The 18,369-nt window shown below is 40.4% G+C and overlaps 1 protein-coding gene across 2 annotated transcripts in view; it reads right to left on the bottom strand.

Annotated features, from left to right (window-relative positions):
* The window catches only part of LOC116457699 (cytochrome P450 2J2), a 32,319-nt gene that overhangs the window by 8,877 nt on the left and 5,073 nt on the right, over positions 1-18,369 (bottom strand). For both annotated transcript variants that reach the window (XM_032137054.2, XM_032137055.2), the window contains exons 2-7: positions 12,661-12,823; positions 8,885-9,034; positions 8,331-8,491; positions 6,508-6,684; positions 4,512-4,653; positions 1,572-1,759 (exon numbers count right to left, since the gene is read on the bottom strand). In XM_032137054.2, coding sequence (XP_031992945.1) covers positions 1,572-1,759; positions 4,512-4,653; positions 6,508-6,684; positions 8,331-8,491; positions 8,885-9,034; positions 12,661-12,823 — 981 coding nt within the window. The remainder of the gene's footprint in view (positions 1-1,571; positions 1,760-4,511; positions 4,654-6,507; positions 6,685-8,330; positions 8,492-8,884; positions 9,035-12,660; positions 12,824-18,369) is intronic.

Here is an 18,369-nt window from a genome sequence, read left to right as displayed (position 1 = left end):
TGGTTAGAAAGCAAGGAAAGGAACTGAAAATGTGCAATGTGGGGAGAGGGCACTAGAGGGCACAGGATAGTTGTCTGCAGAGATCCTAAGAGTGGCGAGTGGAGTGACATCTGTTTGTCGCAGAAACAGAAAATGAAATACTGCATGTTCTTACTTATAACAGGAGGTAAACATTGGATAGACATCGACATAAAGATAGGAACAATAGACACTGGGGATTACTGGAAGAGAGAGGGGGGCAAGGGTTGAAAAACTACCAATTGGATACTATGCCAGTCACCTGGGTAATGGTTCAATCATACTCCAAACTTCAGCATCGTGCAATGTACCCTTGTAACGAGCCTACACATGTACTCCCTGAATCTAAAACAAAAGTTGAAAGAAAAAGAAAGAGTCCCACTTGTGAGCACAGGGAATTTAACTTACACCAGTTGAAAAAATAGTAGGGAGATGCTTTTAAAGTCAAAGTAAAGCAACTCCTGTGAAGGGAGCATGGTATCTCACAAAGAAACAGAACAGATCTGCTTCTAGATCCCAACTCTTCATAGTTGATAGATCTCATGCAAACCCATTTTTTCTGAGCCTTGATTTCGCAATCCATAACATGGAAATAACAAGCTTCTTCTGAGTAAACTTACTGTGAGAATTGAATAAGACATTTTGAAAGAGACCACATTGTCCACAACCCATAATCATTGCTTAATACATGTTCGCTCCTTTCTTTCCCTTCCCAGTAATGAATATTGCACACGCTTAGATTGGCTTCCTTATAAGATAATAAATTATACATCTGTTGGAAGCGGTAGCTCACACCTGTAATCCCAGCACTTTGGGAGGCTGAGGTGCGTGGATCACGAGGTCAAGAGATCGAGACCATCCTGGCCAACCAACATGGTGAAACCCCGTCTCTACTAAAAATACAAAAATTAGCTGGGCACAGTGGCGCATGCTTGTAGACCCAGCTACTTGGAAGAAACAGAGCGAGACTCCATCTCAAATAAATAAGTAAATACATTAATTAATAAATTATACATCACGGGACTATAAGAAATAACTGGAAAAATACCTGCGGGGATATTATGTTAAAAACACCAGCATTAATGTGATGTTGTCCTAGGTGGTCTTAAATGTCCTTTCACATTTTAGCATTCTAGAACCCCAGGATCATGAAGCAGAATTTCCCAAAGTTTGGCAGATCCCTAGTCTGGTGAGATGTTCTACCAAAACAGAGAAAAGTGTTCTGTGATAAAGTCTGACCTAGAACTGCTGCCTGCTGCGTGCCCACAGACTCACGATGCACATTAGCATAGTAAAAACACTGAGAGGCCCCACAGGAAAGAAAAGTTAGTCTTTATCTAAACATATTTAGCGCGGGAATCCTTCCTGCTCCCCTCCCCACAATATCTATTTATCTAGTTGAAGACTACACATGGAGAAAATCTAGTATTATATCAGGTATAAGATATCTTTTTCTTCCATTTAAATGATTTCTTAGGAGAAGAATAAATGTCACTTCTCAAGTTCAGTTTCTATCCCATCTAAAAGATGGGCTTGAAGATCTGCTTAATTACCTTGGGCAGGTGGTACCCAGCCAAAGTGGTATCAACTGTCACTTCCCTGGGAACGTTCAGGGGGACGATGTTCCCCATTCTCTGCACCTCATGGATGACAGCGTTGGTGTAGGGCATGGACTCCCGGGCGGCTGTGCTTGGCTGCTGCCCCTGGCCAATCACTCTGTCAATCTCAGCTTGTACTTTTTCTGGTAAAGAGGGAAGCGTTCTATTATTTTTTAAACTTTTATGCTTTATTATAAAGAGATATGAGTGGTCTCCAAGATGTCATCTGTTGTATTTCAATTAGTGACCAGGTTGCAAGAAATAAAATCGTTCTTAACCTTTTGAAAGGCTTATTCAGAAAACTACCACCTCTGTAAATCTCCTTGAGCCTGGTTAGGCTATGGGATGGAATGACCAGGATTAACATGGCTAAACTTCATCACTTCAGACCCCAGCAGACTTGGTGTCTGGTGAAGACCTACTTTCTGGTATACAAATGGCATTTTCTCAGTGTGTCCTTACATAGTAGAAGGAGTGAGGTAGCTCTCTGGAGTCTCTTTTATAACAGTACTACTCCCATTCCTGAAGGCTAATCACCTCCCAAAGGCCCCACCTCATAATATCATCACACTGGTAATGAGGTTTCAACATATAAATTTGGGCTGGGCTATGCCCAAATATTCAACCCATAGCAGATCTACAGACTCTAATTTCTCAGGTAGACATATAAGAGTGGAAAGTGGGCCCTGAGGTAAGACCCATCAGGTTGCAAACTCTTGCTCTACAACATTGATGCTGTAAGTTACTTACACTCTTTAAACCTCAGTTTCCTTATTTGATTAGTGAGGATAAATCTACCTTCGTCTTAAGGATGTTTTGAGATTTACCTGAACTGATGTTTTGAGATTTACGTGAACTGATGTTTTGAGATTTGTGTGACCAGATAGGACTGCTCCCAGTTTCTTTCACTGGTTGAGTGCTCACCTAGCCAAAGAGAGAAACTATAGCAGTCTTATCTCTTTTCTCTTTTTCTAGGGTAATAGAGATTTTAGCTGGAGACCTGACTGCCCAGCTAAAGAATATATTTTCCTCACGCTTGTAATCCCAGCACTTTGGGAGGCCGAGGCAGGCGGATCACGAGATCAGGAGATAGAGACCATCCTGGCTAACACGGTGAAATCTCATCTCTACTAAAAATACAAAAAATTAGCCGGGTGTGGGGGTGGGCACCTGTAGTCCCAGCTACTCGGGAGGCCAAGGCAGGAGAATGGTGTGAACCCGGGAGGCAGAGCTTGCAGTGAGCCGAGATGGTGCCACTGCACACCACCCTGGGCGACAGAGCGAGAAAAAACAATGTATTTTCCAGGTCCTATTGTAACTAAGTGTGACCATATTACTAAATTCTGGCTAAGAGAATGTAAGCAGAAGTGATGTTTAATCCTTGGAACAAGTTCTTAAAGAAAGGATATGCGCTTCCTTCCCCCTTTCGCTTCCTACTGGTGCAAAGCCTGTTGGTGAGAGCCGTCTTACAGAGTGCTGACAAGGGCATCATTCTAATCACAACAGAGCAGCAAGTTGGAAGGAGTTGGGAACCCTAACGGCTTTGCAAAGCCTAGTTTGGATTTTCTTTTTACCTGAAAGTGAAATAAATTATCATTTTTGAAAAACATCTTCTTTGGGGGTAAAATACCCATAACATAAAATTTACTATGTTAGCATTTTTAAATGAACAGCTCAGTAGTATTAAATATTTCACATTGTTGGGCAATCACTCTCCAGAACTTTTTCATCTTGCAGAACTAAAGCTCTATATCCCCTCCCTCAGCCTCTGGCCACCACCGTTCTACTTTTTGTCTCTAGGAATTTCACTATTCTTGATGACTCATGTAAGTGGAATCATACAGTGCTTGTGTGTTTGTTACTAGCCTTTTTAATCGAGCATGACCCTGGATGCATATACCTAAATATACATATAAAGCATACGTTATGCAGCTACAGATGAAAAAAATAAAGTTCTATAAACAAACTTACCTTAGTACGTGGGAAGCACTCTGATCTTTTCTATTTTTATCTTAAGAAAAAAATGTTGGTCTTGATCCACTAAATTGATTTTATGCCTCATTAATAAACAGTTACCCACAATTTGAAAAACTGTATTGTTAAGAGTTCCCAGCCCCATATGTTCAAACTTTTCTGGAAGCTGGAGGAAGAAAAATGATGAGAACATCATTCTTGAGTGGACTACAGTCTGTGGGGAAGCTATATATAGATGATACATGATAAGCCTAGTAATAAAGGCACATTACATCATCTCTGGAGGGAGAAAATGCTAATAATTTCCTAGGGGAGTGCAGAAACATCTTAGAGAGGTAGTACTTGAACAGATTCTTCAAGAAGAGCTAGGAGTTTACTATGTAGGAAAACTGGGCAAGTAGAGGGAAAAGCATATATCACGACATAGAGGCATAAATATAGACTGCAAAGAAAGTGACGTGTCACTTAGTGAGGCCACTACCATGGAGGGTAGGTGGGGCCAAGGCTAGACAGGCAGAAGGGGCATATCGGAGGGTAATATATACCAGACTAAAGTGCTTGAACATTATTCAGGAGGAAATGGGAAGGCATCACTTAAAAGAAGGGAAGGACACAACTAGACTTTCACATCAGAAAGTAACTGTTTCCTGGAACTATCTCAATGTCGACTGACTTCATTGATTTCCCTCTTGCCTCTGAGCTTCTTGAGGACAGGGATTCTCTCTTACGTTTGTATTACCTGGCCCCATCACAATTCAGACAGAAAATGTGAAGAATGTGCAGTTTCCAAGTCCTCATCACTCATGACTGTTCTGCCTCTCTTTTCATCCTACAATGCTATCTTCTGGCCCCAACTTCAGGCAGCATGTACCAGGAGGCACTATTCTGTCCTGGTCCAGGCTCCCTCACTGACATGCTCACCTTGGATTTCTGGGTAGAGGGCCATATAAAGCAGAGCCCATCGCAGAGTTGTGGAAGTTGTCTCGGTTCCAGCAAAGAAGAGGTCCAGGGTGCTGCAGATGAGGTTTTCTTCATGGAAACTTGAAGTAGGATTGCCTGTGTGCTAGAAAACACAATGTTTAATGTTATTTATTGGTTTATTCAGAGGATTCCTGATTGCCGTAACACACAGGGGCTTCACCCTAGGAGGACATTTGGAAGAAAAGGTCCCCAAAAGAAACAATTTTCCCTTTGGCCTCTTCAGAAGGCAGACTCTTATTACAGCAATATCATTAGCACTGTCCTGCCCCAAGTGCTGGACATCTTTGGATGGATGAAAATCAAGACAATTATTTTCTTATGCCTGTAATTTGGGGGAAGCTTTTAGTACAGTGAAAGGAGAATGGGATGTGAATAAGACAGATTTGGCTTCCAATATTAACCACTTCAATTAGCAGCTGTGTGACCTAGGGCAAGTTACTTACCCTCTCTGTTCTAGTTTCCTGTTTTATACACTGGAAATAGGAGTGCACACCCCTTAAGAGGGCATTATGAATTATATGAATGCAAGGACGCAGAGCAAATACTCAACAAATGTTTGTACTGATAATAGAAAAGGCAAATGGAATTTCTCTTACAAACAACAATTCTCACATCTCTTCATTCTTCTTTTCCTTTCCAATTTGAACCTCACTGATTCTACCAACCATTCCTCATGATACTCTGTCATCTTTACCATCATCTTCTGGAAACTTCAATTTGTCCAATGTTGCTCTTGATGTTAATGGTCCCTTCCTTACCTGTACAACATATAGTGAGTCTCCTCCTCTGAAGAGAAAATAATACTTCTATGAATGTCATACCAATAAGGTGAAATAAGAGGGAAAGAAATCTACCATTCTTTCCACTCCAGAAGTAGGACCCAATTCCTGATGTTTAAAGATGACAGTATTGATGCAGTGATATGTGTTAACCAGAGGGGTAACTGTGTTAAAGGTCATGCATTCAATTTGGTTTCCTCCTCACCTCTGGCATATAATGTTGGAAAGTGAAAGGTACAAAACAGAAGGAAAGGCAAAGCCCAACACAGGCCTTAATAAAGTTGGCCTTTAAACTTTGGCATCCAACTCAGCTTTACTTGTGTTCCCTACGGGGGCTGAGAAAAGGGTAGGTCATTGGGTCCAGGCCCAACTAATGATAGAACAGAGCTTTGAGGATTAACTGCTATGTTCCCCCTTTGTGTATACCTCCAAATAACAGTAGAGCGTAGGGGATGGGGGATGAAAGGGCCGTATTTGGGCATTCACAGGACCTCAAACCAAATGTCATTAACCCTTGTCTTTATGCCTAATTGCATCATCAATCCTGAGTTAATGCTACCCTACATTTTCTGAAATATTGCCCCTATTTTTACTCCTATAGCAGGCTGAGTAATGACCCACAAAGATATCCATCCACATCCTAATGTCTGGAACCTAAAGATGTTACTTTATAGGGAAAAAGGAACTTTGCAGATGTGGTTAAGGATTTTGAGATGGGCAGATTATCCTGGCACATCCCAGTGGGCCCAGTGTTATCATAATAGTCTTTATTAGAAGGAAAGAAGAGGGTCAAAGTCAGAGAGAAAGAATGACAGGATGGAAGCAGATACCAGAGAGAAGAGAAGATGCTGTGCTTCTGGCTTTGAAGATGAAGGAGGGGACCACAAGCCAAGGGACATAGGCGGCTCCTAGAAGCTGGGAAAGTAATAGAAACAGATTCTGCTCCAGCACCTCCAAAGAGATCCAGCCTAGCCAAAACCTTACCTGTAACCCAGTGAAGCTGATTTCATACTTCTGACATCTAGAACTGTGAGAGAATCAATCTTTGCTATTTTAGGCACCAAGTTTGTGATCATTTTTTACAGCAGCAGTTGGAAACTAATATACCCCTATTTGTGCTCTAAGAACAAAATACAAAATGACTTTGGTTTTCTCACCTTTGACATTTCTTTAAGGTAAGCATCAATAAAGTCTCTTGTTTCTGCAGGATTCCAATCCTTTCTGTGTTTGTCAATCATATGAGAAACAAACAATTTCAGTTTTTTCCAGTTGCTGAAGAGAGTTTGGTGGGGTCCAGGCAGGAATTTCATTATCCATGGAAAGACATTGTAGAGCTAATTGAGAAAAACAAAACAATCATGCAGGTAACATGGTGCCATTTTTTCACTTTTTAGGACAACAGAAACCATCTTCTCTTTCTGTCTCTTTTATTTGCTCACACTTAAACCTTGGTTATCCTTGACCCCTCTTTTCTCTCTCACCCCTCTAGCAAAACAGTTCAGCTCTCTGTCAAAAATATATCCAGCCTTGGACCACTTCTCACCACCCCAAAAGCTTGCCACCAAAAAAAATACTTAAGAGACATCTGGGGACATCTGAGTACTGGTTGAGTGTTTGAAGGCATTAAATAACTATTGTTCATATTTTTCAGGCACAATGGTATTTTATTTTTGTTAAAATGGGTCTTTTTAGAAATATATGCTGAAATATTTATGTATCAAATAATTGAGGTCTGTAATTTGCTCCAAAATAATTCAGGGACAGTGGGAATGTGGTAGTCGGGCATAGATGCAGATACAGTGAAAATGGCCATGTGTTGATAATTGTTAGAGCTCATTGATGAGTACACAGTGATTCATGATTGTATTCTTTTATATATATTTGTAATTTTCAAAAATAAAGTCATTTTTTAAAACCAAGGAAATTTTTAAAAATTTTGATAATGGCATACTGCATAATTCAAGGGCACTCTTTCTACTGAGAACACCAAGAAAAGACGAAAAAGATACATGTGTAAACATTTAAGCACACATACATACAAATCAAGGTAGTGAGGTAGTTTCCAGGATAAGGCTTAGGGGAAGAAGAAAGCCCAGGGGATGAACTCAATACTTGGGGTCAATTTCTCTCCCCGCCCCCCGGCTCCCAGAAATGTCTTCCAAATTCCGAAAAGTGTCTGAGGAACCAAGAAACCAAGCAGAGTTTTTGACAAAGACTCAAAGGCTTAGAGGGACAAAAATTGGAGTGCAGGGCCCACCAAGGGAGAAGTGAGTTTGAACTCCAAACGGCTATACTCTACGGAATTAGAAGATTGATGATATTAAGTGCTGGTGGGCAGGCAAATAATGCAATGAGCTTGGCAATCTTTAAACATCTTTTATCTCCAGATACAGATATAAAAAAAAAATGAGTGGATGTAACCACAAGAACACTTGTACAAGAATGCTCATGGCAGCTTTATTCATAGCATCCAAAACTTGGAAACAAAAGTCCATCAGTACAGAACAGATTGACAAAAAATGGCACATTCATACAATGAAATACTAATCTGCATTAAAAAAGAACAACCAGCACAGATGAATCTCAAAGCAACTTGCTGAGGAAGAAAGCGAATACAGAAGAGAACCTCCGAGGGAGGAGGGAAATGGACGAGTTGGGGAAGGACACAGCGAGGAGAGACTCAAGGGGAACAGCGATATTGTTTTTCTTTTTAAAAAGAACAACATAGGTGGATAGGCGTGTGTCATATAACATGTTGTACTTTACATGCACGTTAGAAATGGTTTTGCATATAAATATTCCATATTATTTAAAAAACTAAAGTCAATAGATTGATTTCAAATAAGTTTGTGTTGAAATCAGTTTTGAAAGGTTATATTTTAGCTTCAAAAATCCACAAAAAACTAAAAGGAAAAACCCATCTGTGTCTGACATTGGCCCCAATTTGCTGAACCAAGATATGGAGAGACAGCTGCCTTACCTGGCATGTCTTTGAAGCCTCCAGGTATGTGACTTCATCCAGTAACTTCAGCAGCTGCTGAAACTGACTATCCTGGTACTCAAAGCGTTCTCCAAAGGTAATGGAGCAAATGATATTGGAAACTGCATTGTTGATCTTGAAGTGAGGGTCAAAAGGCTGTCCTGAAGGTGGAGGAAGGGCAAGATGGATCCTTCTGATGGATTTGTCTCCATTTCCTACTGAGGGTCTACTTTACATGGCATAAGACATACCTAGTGCAGAACCATATATGAGGCTCTGGCCACATGACCTTACACTGCATCTGACATACAACAAGTATTCAGTCAGCTCCAGGGAAGTCAAACTGTGGACCAGGGCTTAAATTCAGTAATGTGTTTAGTGCCCATCTTTGTGTATTTACTTCTAAAACTCTTTGAGGACGGAGTTGTTCACTGTTCTATCTTCCATTCCTAGCACAGTGCTGGGCATAGAACAAGCACTTACTCACTTAGTAAGTATCTGTCCAGTGAACAAATGGGCCACAGTCTCTCACATCTGTCATATGCAATGCTCACCGTTCTCCTCTTTTATTGCTTCAGTCAGGTGTTGGGCCTCCTCCTGAATGCGTTCCTCTAAGCTCTTCTTTCCTAAACCAAAGTTCCTTAGTGCTGTCAGAGTGAACCTTCTTTGCTCCTTCCATACCTGGCCACTTGACATAATCAATCCTGGGAAAAAGAAAGTCAACATTACGGTATTCTGATTCCATAATGTGAATATCCAGCAAATGATATGGGGATGTGTATCAGATGAAGGACAGGAGAAGATCATTAAGGCACTTGAAAACTGCCCAGAGAAATAATCCCAAAGCGATGGATATAATGGCTAATATTACTGATTGCTTGCAATGGCAGGCACTTTAATATGTATTTTGTTATGCATTATATAATTTAGTACTCATAGAAACTCTCTGGGATAGGTATAATTATTACCACCCCCACCCACACATTTTCTAATGAAAAAACTGAGGAACAAGAGATAAAGGATAAAATACACTTTACAGGGTCTCACAGTAAGCAACTAAACAGGTATTCAATTTCAGGTCTGCCTTATTCCAAAGCCCATGCTTTGATTATTAGTTACACAAGTAAAGTTAAGTATTTATGTTATGCTAAACACTAGGAATGCACTAATAGATAAGACAACGCCCATACTCTTAAAGAGGCTAAGAAAGGCTTTATAGGAGAGGTCCTATCTAACCTGGACATTAAAAGATGATGTGAGGAATCAAGAGATCAAGGAGGAGTGAAAGTTCCATACAGAAAGAAGAGTACAAGCAAAGAAAAAAAAATTTTGGTGTGTTTGACAGACCATCATTTGTTTTATAACACAGGTAATGCCACACTCCTTTCAATTTCTTCAATTCCAGAGCACTCCTCAACACCTTTTAATATCTGACTATGGCCTTCTTACCCACTGAATTGGTCCTCCTTGTTGTCATATCCAGGGATACCTTTTGACCTCGTCTTACTTGCAGCAGCAGCAGACACTTCTTTCTTGAAATACTGCCTTCCAGTGGTGCTCAGGATACCACTGTCGCCAGATTTTCTTTCTAATTCTCTTCCAGCAACTTCCTATATATTTTGCTGTTCATCTTCTATTAAATCTTGAAATGGTGGAGTTCTTCAGGAACTTTTTCTTCATCTAAAACCTCTTATTTTTCTCACCCTATACTCTGTTTCTGGGAAATCTTATCAACTCCTAAAATTTTAAATAACATCTATTGATAGTGACCATCTATTTCTGTCCCTGAGCTCCAGAAGCATATATGCAACACTGCCTGCTTGACTTTGCTGACTTAAAGGTATTTTGAATTCAGCATATCCATGATTGAACTCACAATTTTCTCCGTACGACTTTTCACCCATGCCCAACTAAACCAAATACCTTGTACTCTTCTAAGTGTTCCTTCTTTCCATCATCTACCCATTTGAGTGTCACCTCAAAACCTCCTTCTCCCTGCACCTATGTCATCATGTCTTAAGAGGTGTACTTCCTGGATATCTCAAATCCAGGTCTTCACCGATACTAGCTTGGTCTAACCTACTGTTATTTCCCTACTGCTATTGGACCTCCCTAGCCTGAGCTACCACTGTCTGTAACCTAAAATGCTACAAAAGTCCCTTGCTCCTTTTCTTCTATTCTCTGAATGGCAGCCTAAATAAAACCTAAAACTATACAGTGTAAATATAATTCCCTTCTCTACTTAAAGCCATTCAAGAGCTTCCATTAATGTTAGGATAACAACTAATATCCTTAACAGGAACCTGCAGGAACTATTTCTAGCCAAGCTCAGTAGCTTCATCTCCCTTTAATTATCTCCTTTTAATCCCCATGCTTGTCATGTTGGCCACCTTTCGTTTCTTCAAGTTCCCCGTCCTTTTCACTTCAGGGACTTTTCATATTCTATTCTGTCTGCCAGGTTGCTTCACCAGTTTATTAAATGAATATTTGTTTATTTTTTCTGCATCCCAGGACTGCATTAATAAGTACATCCTAAACTTGACTTCGTAACACTGTAGGTTTCTAACTATTATAGTTAACTGATATTACTTTTCTTTCTGCATAGAATATAAACTACATAGGATATGGATTTTATCTATTCTTCTCACTGTTACATCACTCATGCCTAGTACTGTGCTTCGCAAGGCAGATAATACAGTGAATGGATATAGAATTAACTGATGAAATATTTCTAAGAAATGAGAAGCACCTTGTAGGGTAAAGAAAGAGAGATCAGACTGTTACTGTGTCTATGTAGAAAGGGAAGACACAAGAAATTCCGTTTTGACCTGTACCCTGAACAATTGCTTTGCCCTGAGATGCTGTTAATTTGTAACTTTGCCCCAACCTCTTTGCCCCAATCTCTTTGACCCAACCTTGCACTCACAAAAACATATGTTGTATGGAATCAATGTTTAAGGGATCTAGGGCTGTGCAGGATGTGCCTTGTTAACAAAATGTTTACAAGCAATATGCTTGGTAAAAGTCATCGCCATTCTCTAGTCTCGATAAACCAGGGGCACAACGCACTGCGGAAAGCCGCAGGGACCTCTGCCCTGGAAGGTCGGGTATTGTCCAAGGTTTCTCCCCATGTGATAGTCTGAAATATGGCCTCCTGGGATGGGATAGACCTGACCGTCCCTCAGCCGGACACCCGTGAAGGGTCTGTGCTGAGGTGGATTAGTAAAAGAGGAAAGCCTCTTGCAGTTGAGATAGAGGAAGGCCACTGTCTCTTGCCTGCCCCTGGGAACAGAATGTTTCGGTATAAAACTCGATTGTACGTTTGTTCAATTCTGAGATAGGAGAAAAACCACCCTATGGCGGGAGGCGAGACATGTTGGCAGCAATGATGCTCTGTTATTCTTTACTCCACTGAGATGTTTGGGTGGAGAAAAGCATAAATCTGGCCTACGTGCACATCCAGGCATAGTACCTTCCCTTGAACTTATTTGTGACACAGATTCCTTTGCTCATGTTTTCTTGCTGACCTTCTCCTCACTATCACCCTACTCCCCTGCCGCATTCTTCTTGCTGAGATACTGAAAATAGTAATTAATAAATACTGAGGGAACTCAGAGACTGGTACCGGTGCAGGTCTTTGGTATGCTGAGCGCCAGTCCCCTGGGCCTACTTTTCTTTCTCTATACCTTGACTCTGTGTCTTATTTCTTTTCTCAGTCTCTCGTCCCACCTGATGAGAAATACTCACAGGTGTGGAAGGGCTGGCCCCCTTCAAACCTAAAAGTGGTGCTTTAATAGAATAGTAGATTTGAGATTTTCATTTCAATTTTTAAATGTTTCAGTATATTTAATGGTAATTTTAAGTGTTCATGCCAATCTGTTCTATCATAGACCAGAAGGCTTAAGATCCTCTGTGTGGCACAACCTTAATGAAAGAGAATAAGGAAATAGAGACAGGAAGAAGCAGCAGCAGAAGAAGGAAGATCTACATCCATTTTCCTAAGGAGAGAGGGTTGGAAGAGGAAAACAGAGAGAACATGTCCCTCTGCTATAAATGGGTAATGTGGTTACTTCATTATAAAAGCATCCAGAGTAGGTTTGCGCAGGGCATGTGGCTTCTCCCAAATCCCAGTGAGGGATGATCTTATCAAATCTTCTGAGGGAGTGACTTCAATCAGGAAATGTGAATAGCCAGCTTCCTTTAGTGGCAGGAAGTTTATTATGGGGCTGGTTTCTAGGAGTGTTGGAAAATTACAGTCATCAAGGTGCCTTTAACAGACTACAGGACTATCAACATCAAACACTCACCTTTCGTTGGCCAAGAAACTTACCATTTTTCTTAAAGATATGTTCTCGTATAGGGGTCACGGGGCGGTTCCCAAAGTTTTGGTCCATGCCGATAAGGGCTTCTTTGATTAAGGGCAAGCCAGTAATAAGAACTGCAGATATGTCACCAAGCTCCAAGCTAAAAAGGTTCCCATATTTCTTCACAAACTGAAAAATAGTTAAATAGTAACAGTTGAATACGCACATGTCCATGTGTTCGGAAATGGAGGATGTGTGTAGCTCGAGGGGCTCATATTGAGAGGATTGTGTGTGTCTGTGTGTTTGTGTGTGTGTGTGAGTGTACATTGGTCTCACGGGAATGCTTTTATTTCCTTTTCTCCTTCTCTCAACAAGGTTCAGATTCAATTCACTTCAGAATGTGAATGTTTCTTTATAAAATATCTATTTATGTATTCAACCAACATGAATTGAGTGAGCATCTATCATGTGTCCCTAGGGCAAGGCACGAGGATAAAACTGCAATAAAATAAATAAGTTCTGGCCAAGTGCTGTGGCTCATGCCTGTAATCCCAACACTTTGGGAGGCCGAGGTAGGCAAGTTGCTTGAGCCCAGGAGTTCGAGACCAGTCTGGGCAACATAGTGAGACCCTGTCTTTACAAAAAAAAAAAAAAAAATTAGCTGGGTATGGTGGTACATGCCTGTGGTCCCAGCTACTCAGGAGGCTGAGGTGGGAAGGTCACTTGAGCCTGAGAGGTTGAGCCTGCAGTGAGCCATGATCATGCCATGGCACTCCAACTTGGGTGACAGAGTGAAAGCCTGTCTCAATATATAGACATAGTAAACAAGATTTCTATCCCCAAGCATCCTAGAGTCTAGTGAATAGAGAGAATTCAGCACATCTGAATTCTCATCTGAACACTAATCATGTCTCAGTCACTTAAGAAGGCTGAGACATGATTAGTGTTGGCTGAGACATGATTAGTGTTAATTTGGTGTACCAAGCATGGACTTCTTAGTAAATCATAACTATCCATTTAACCAAATGAGAATACCCGCTTCCTAGACTGGGCATAGATAATAGAAACATATGCTAGATAATGCAAGGTGCATTTTAGGGCAGGGGCCAGGCATGGAGGAAAGCCCTCAAGCTCTGGAGTTACGTGACTATCTGGGCTATACAGTTCAATCATTTTGGGCCCTTGTGGAAGTTGCTTTATTTTTTGAGCCTCAACTTCCCAGCTATAAAAGGGAGAAAATTATTCCTCCCTCTTAGGGTTCTGTGAGGAAGAATGAGAGCAGCAATGTGAAAGGCACTTTGTTTTCTTGTTCCAGGCGCACAGCCACCCAGTGAGTCTCCAAGGAATGAAAGAGCTCTGTGTGCAAAGGGCCGTGGATGCATTCCTATGGTGGCAAAGGGGACAGGAACCCACTGGTTTGTGGGAAGAAGGCACTCATGGTCACAGGCAGCCATTGCTAAGCACCTTTCATATTTTATTTCATTAATCTCACAACCACCCTACAGTGGTAATAGTTCTTATCTTTCAAGAGGGAAAATGAGTCATAGCTGAAATAACATAGCAAAGGTGACAAAGCTATTGACTGGTTCAGGGAATTTCCCAGGCATTATGTAAGACTTGAGGACAAAGATGTGAACCCAAGATGGCTCCAGAACCTGAGTGACAGAGTTTAGTGGGAGTGACAGAGTGAAAGTAAGAATGAGTGAGAGTGAGAGAGTTGGGGTGGGAGAGAGAGAGAATGGGAGTGTGTATGTTCATGAATATGCACAAGCGTGCAAATATCCGCAAATGTAGGTTGGAGGAGAGTGTACGGTCATGAATCAAAATCCTTCCTAATGTATCTCTTCAACAAAGGGTCCCAGGTAGACCCTGCCCCTGCCTTTTTTCTGCCTGGCTTGTGTCTAGCTGCAGGCAGTGGTAACAATCTGAAGGGCTTCATTTCCTTTAGGTGTTTGTGGCCTCTTCTCCACAATCCAGATGCCTTTGCACTTACACTCCACCATGTTCCTCTTATAGTCTTGTTCCTAATGGTCCCCATCAGAGCAAATACAATGGATTCAGTCTTATCCCACCACCTTGCTCCCACATTAAAGACCAAGCCTGAACTCAGTCCTTGTATTCTTTTGGCCCAGAGTCCTCCATCAATCTTTATCTCCTACACAGTATGTCCTGCCTTGCTAGGAAAAGCAGAGCTGAGATTCAATCTCAAGTCAGTTTCCTCCTAAAGTAAGCATCTTTGCTTCTAAGAAATGGCAGTACTGGGACCATACACATCAAGCAATTTTTTTAATGTACCCTTGCTGAATTCCTGAATGAACTTCTTAGGCCTGACAAGAAGGATTTCTTGACTAATTTAGAACACTAAATAAGGATGTTTTTGGAAGAGCTGAAAAATCTCAGGTTAAGTTAAATGACTTCTAACTAGCAAAGTATACAGCCTAGAATCTCAACGTGTACTTGGGAGGGATTCAGAACTCCATTACTATTTACTGAAATAAACTTCCTAAGAATTTTATCTCCACCAACTCTCTGCCACTGCATATTTTGAATTAAACAGAACTAGATAAAAAACGTGTATGGTATTATCAACTGTTTAAACACGGGGTGGGAGCCCTGGGATGAGGATGGCGATGTCTAACAATCCTCACGTGCACCCTGTCAGTCATTTTATCCATTTCTTTAGAAAGATTAAATGACCCAGAGGGCCTCTGAGAAGACTTTGTAAGGCAGGGCACACTTTTCAATTGTATGTCATTAAATGAGCCACAAAAAAAAAAAAACCTCAACAGAATAAAACACAAGGAGATAAAAATAAGATGCTTTGAAAGGCAAAAACGGTCTTAAAATCAGAAATGAAAATAGAAAAAGAAAACTGAAACAGAATCTATAAAAGTCAAACAAACGCAATAGGAGACAGGAAATGTAATGCTAGGAATAAAAATTCCAAATGTAGCATAATTATTTAAAAAAGGGTGGAAAAAATTAATGTTTACAGTAAAGAGGAAGAAGTAAAGGATTAGTGGGAGAAGAGATTGAACTATTGAACCATGGCTACCATGAGCTATAAAGTTGACAGAGATTCCACCGAATCTAAGTTTTTAAATTTAATAACCAACAGAACAAAGACATGAAAAGAGGAAAAGAAAAGCAGGAAAAGAGTCGACTAATTCACACTCCTGCCAGCAGTAGGTCAGAGGGTCTGTTCCCCTGAGCTCTGCCTCTGTGAGTGTGTGTGAGAGCGAGAGAGAGAGAGAGATCCTAAGAGGCACAAAAATGCATGCTCTTTCTATATTTCCTGAGGTTTAACATCTTTCTCTCAGTCTGGATGCTGTATTTTTAAAGTCGTATGTTTATGTCTTTCAAACATTTCTGTATCAAGGTATTCAACTTTTTTTCTCATTGGTACGTGGAATTTCTAATAAGAAGTTGGAAATATAATTTTATTTTCATTTACATACAAATCTGGAAAGATATCCACCAAGGTCCTACAGAGGTACTGCTGAGTGTATGCGTGTGCGTGTGTGTGCACATGCACACCTGTGCACGCATGCACAGTGGTGGCAGGATAGGCACAAAGACAGGTAAGATTCTCTCTCTTCGTAAACTGTATTTTAATATGCTCTCTCGCTGTGTATGTATTGTTGCCTTTATAGTCAAAAAGCTTTTTTGTCCAATAAAGAAAAAAAATAAACAAGGAAATGGGAAGTAAAGCTTTAAAACAGTGGTTCTTTACTTTTTTAGGTTATAGAATCCTTTGAAAATATAATGTACATGATAGACCTGATCTCCAGTAAATACATACACAGCTATACACATAAACAGCTTTGTATGCAGTTTCAGGAGTTATCAGTCCTCTGGGGCCCATGAACTCCTTCTAAGAATAATGGTCTCACAGGTAGTTCTTGGGGCTGCGCTGGTTTCTGAGAACAGGCTGTGGAGATCAAATTCATGTTCAATTTAACAGGCTTTTATGAGATGCTTAAGAGTTGCCAGGTACCTTCTGGCGCTGGTATATTATACATCGAGGTAATACAAAGATCAATATGATATGATGTTTTCCTAAAGTGTCAAAGTCTCTTGAGAGAGACTGTGCAGAAAAAAATTGGAATGCATAGCAGATAACGTATGTTATTATGCTGATAGAGAGGGACATAAAGCTATCACAAGAAGAGATGATTTTCCACCACAGATATAAGAAAAATATCTTTTTAAAGAGTAGATGGTATCTGAGCCAGATCTTAAATGAAAGTCAGGATGCCACCAAAAAACAGACAAACAAAAACCAACAACCCCCAAACCACAATGATAATAAAAATCATGTAGTAAGAAATCAAAGGCATTCTAAGTTGTGGGAACATCATATACAAATGTAAAGGGGAAATGCAGAAGGTGTTTGGGAGCAAGAGAGCTACCTTGTCTTACTGAAGCATAGGGTTCATTATTTAAAGAGCACTGACCATGTGGCAGGTCAAAGCCAGGTGCTGGGGAGTGCAACAAGTCCTTCACTTCAAGAAGCTAACAATCTAATGGAACATATAGATAAATAATCACTTCTCATTATTGTCATTCTTTACAATAAAATATTTGATGGGAGGAAGTTAAGAACCACATAAGAGGACCAGGGTTGAGGAAGGCTCCTAGGAAAAGTATCTTCTCAGTTGATAAGGGAGATGGGAGACAAGGCTGATAAGGTAATCTGAGCTAGGCTGAGGAGAGTCTTAATATCAGGAGAGTCTTAATTTGGATCTTGTTTGGTTTTCAATCAGAATTCTAAGATGTTTAAGTAGGAGAGGTGATGTAAGGGAGTGCTTAAGAGTTTGGATTTTGAAGTTATATAAACTTATTTGAATACAGGTTCTGCTTCTTAGTTTCTGTGTGATTTGGGAGAAAGTTATTTAACTTTTCTCTATCTTAGTTTCCAAGTCTATAAAATGCGGGGTGTTATTAGCTGCCATGTTTAGTATTGTTGTGATAAGTAATTATCATACTAAAACTAATAATAAAATTATTATGGCTCAGACCATTTTCCCCTATTAAAAATCTTCTGTCCCTTTACTCCATTTAGCCACTTGCCAAAAATCAAAATTTCCTTTAAAATTTAGCCCAATTTCTTCCAACATTCTACAAAAGGTTATCCCCAGGGTTTCCATTCAGTGATCCAATCTCCTTATATCTGATTTGGTTACCAAGAGTGTACACTATACATTTAGTCATATACAGCCTTGTATTTTGCCTGGCATATGATAAGCACTTAATAAATGTCTGTTGAATGAATAAACATGTGAGCTCATCAATTTTCCTCTAATCATGTCATGAAAAGTCAGGCAACATAAAGTAGATAACGGGTATATGAAGGGAGACCCCCTGAAACTATTGTTATGGAATAAAAGATGAAATGCTCCTGATTATTGTAAATGCAAAATTGCATGCAGGATTGTGTAAAGACAATGCCACGTTGGGCTGCCAGAACGAGCCAACAGTGCGTGACGTGCTTCCCCCTGCAGAGAGCCTATAAATGGACATGCAGTCAGGGAGGTTTCACATCACCAAGATTCCTATCCCGGAAAAGCAGATGTTCATAGCTCTGGGAATGGAATGCAACTCTTGTGGAGAGCCTATAAATGGACGCATGAGGGGCGCCTGTTCATATGGGTAAGGTAGGGTTATAAACGCCCTTATCTTGCCACAGGGCTCTTCTAGGTCTCTTTAGAGTTAAGGCATACTCCCTTCTGAGA

The sequence above is a fragment of the Hylobates moloch genome, unplaced genomic scaffold, assembly GCF_009828535.3.
Source record: "Hylobates moloch isolate HMO894 unplaced genomic scaffold, HMol_V3 SCAFFOLD_18, whole genome shotgun sequence".
NCBI classification, from domain to species: domain Eukaryota; kingdom Metazoa; phylum Chordata; class Mammalia; order Primates; family Hylobatidae; genus Hylobates; species Hylobates moloch.
The sequence above is the reverse complement of the archived record's forward strand: the minus strand, read 5'-3'. Positions and strand labels throughout refer to the sequence as shown.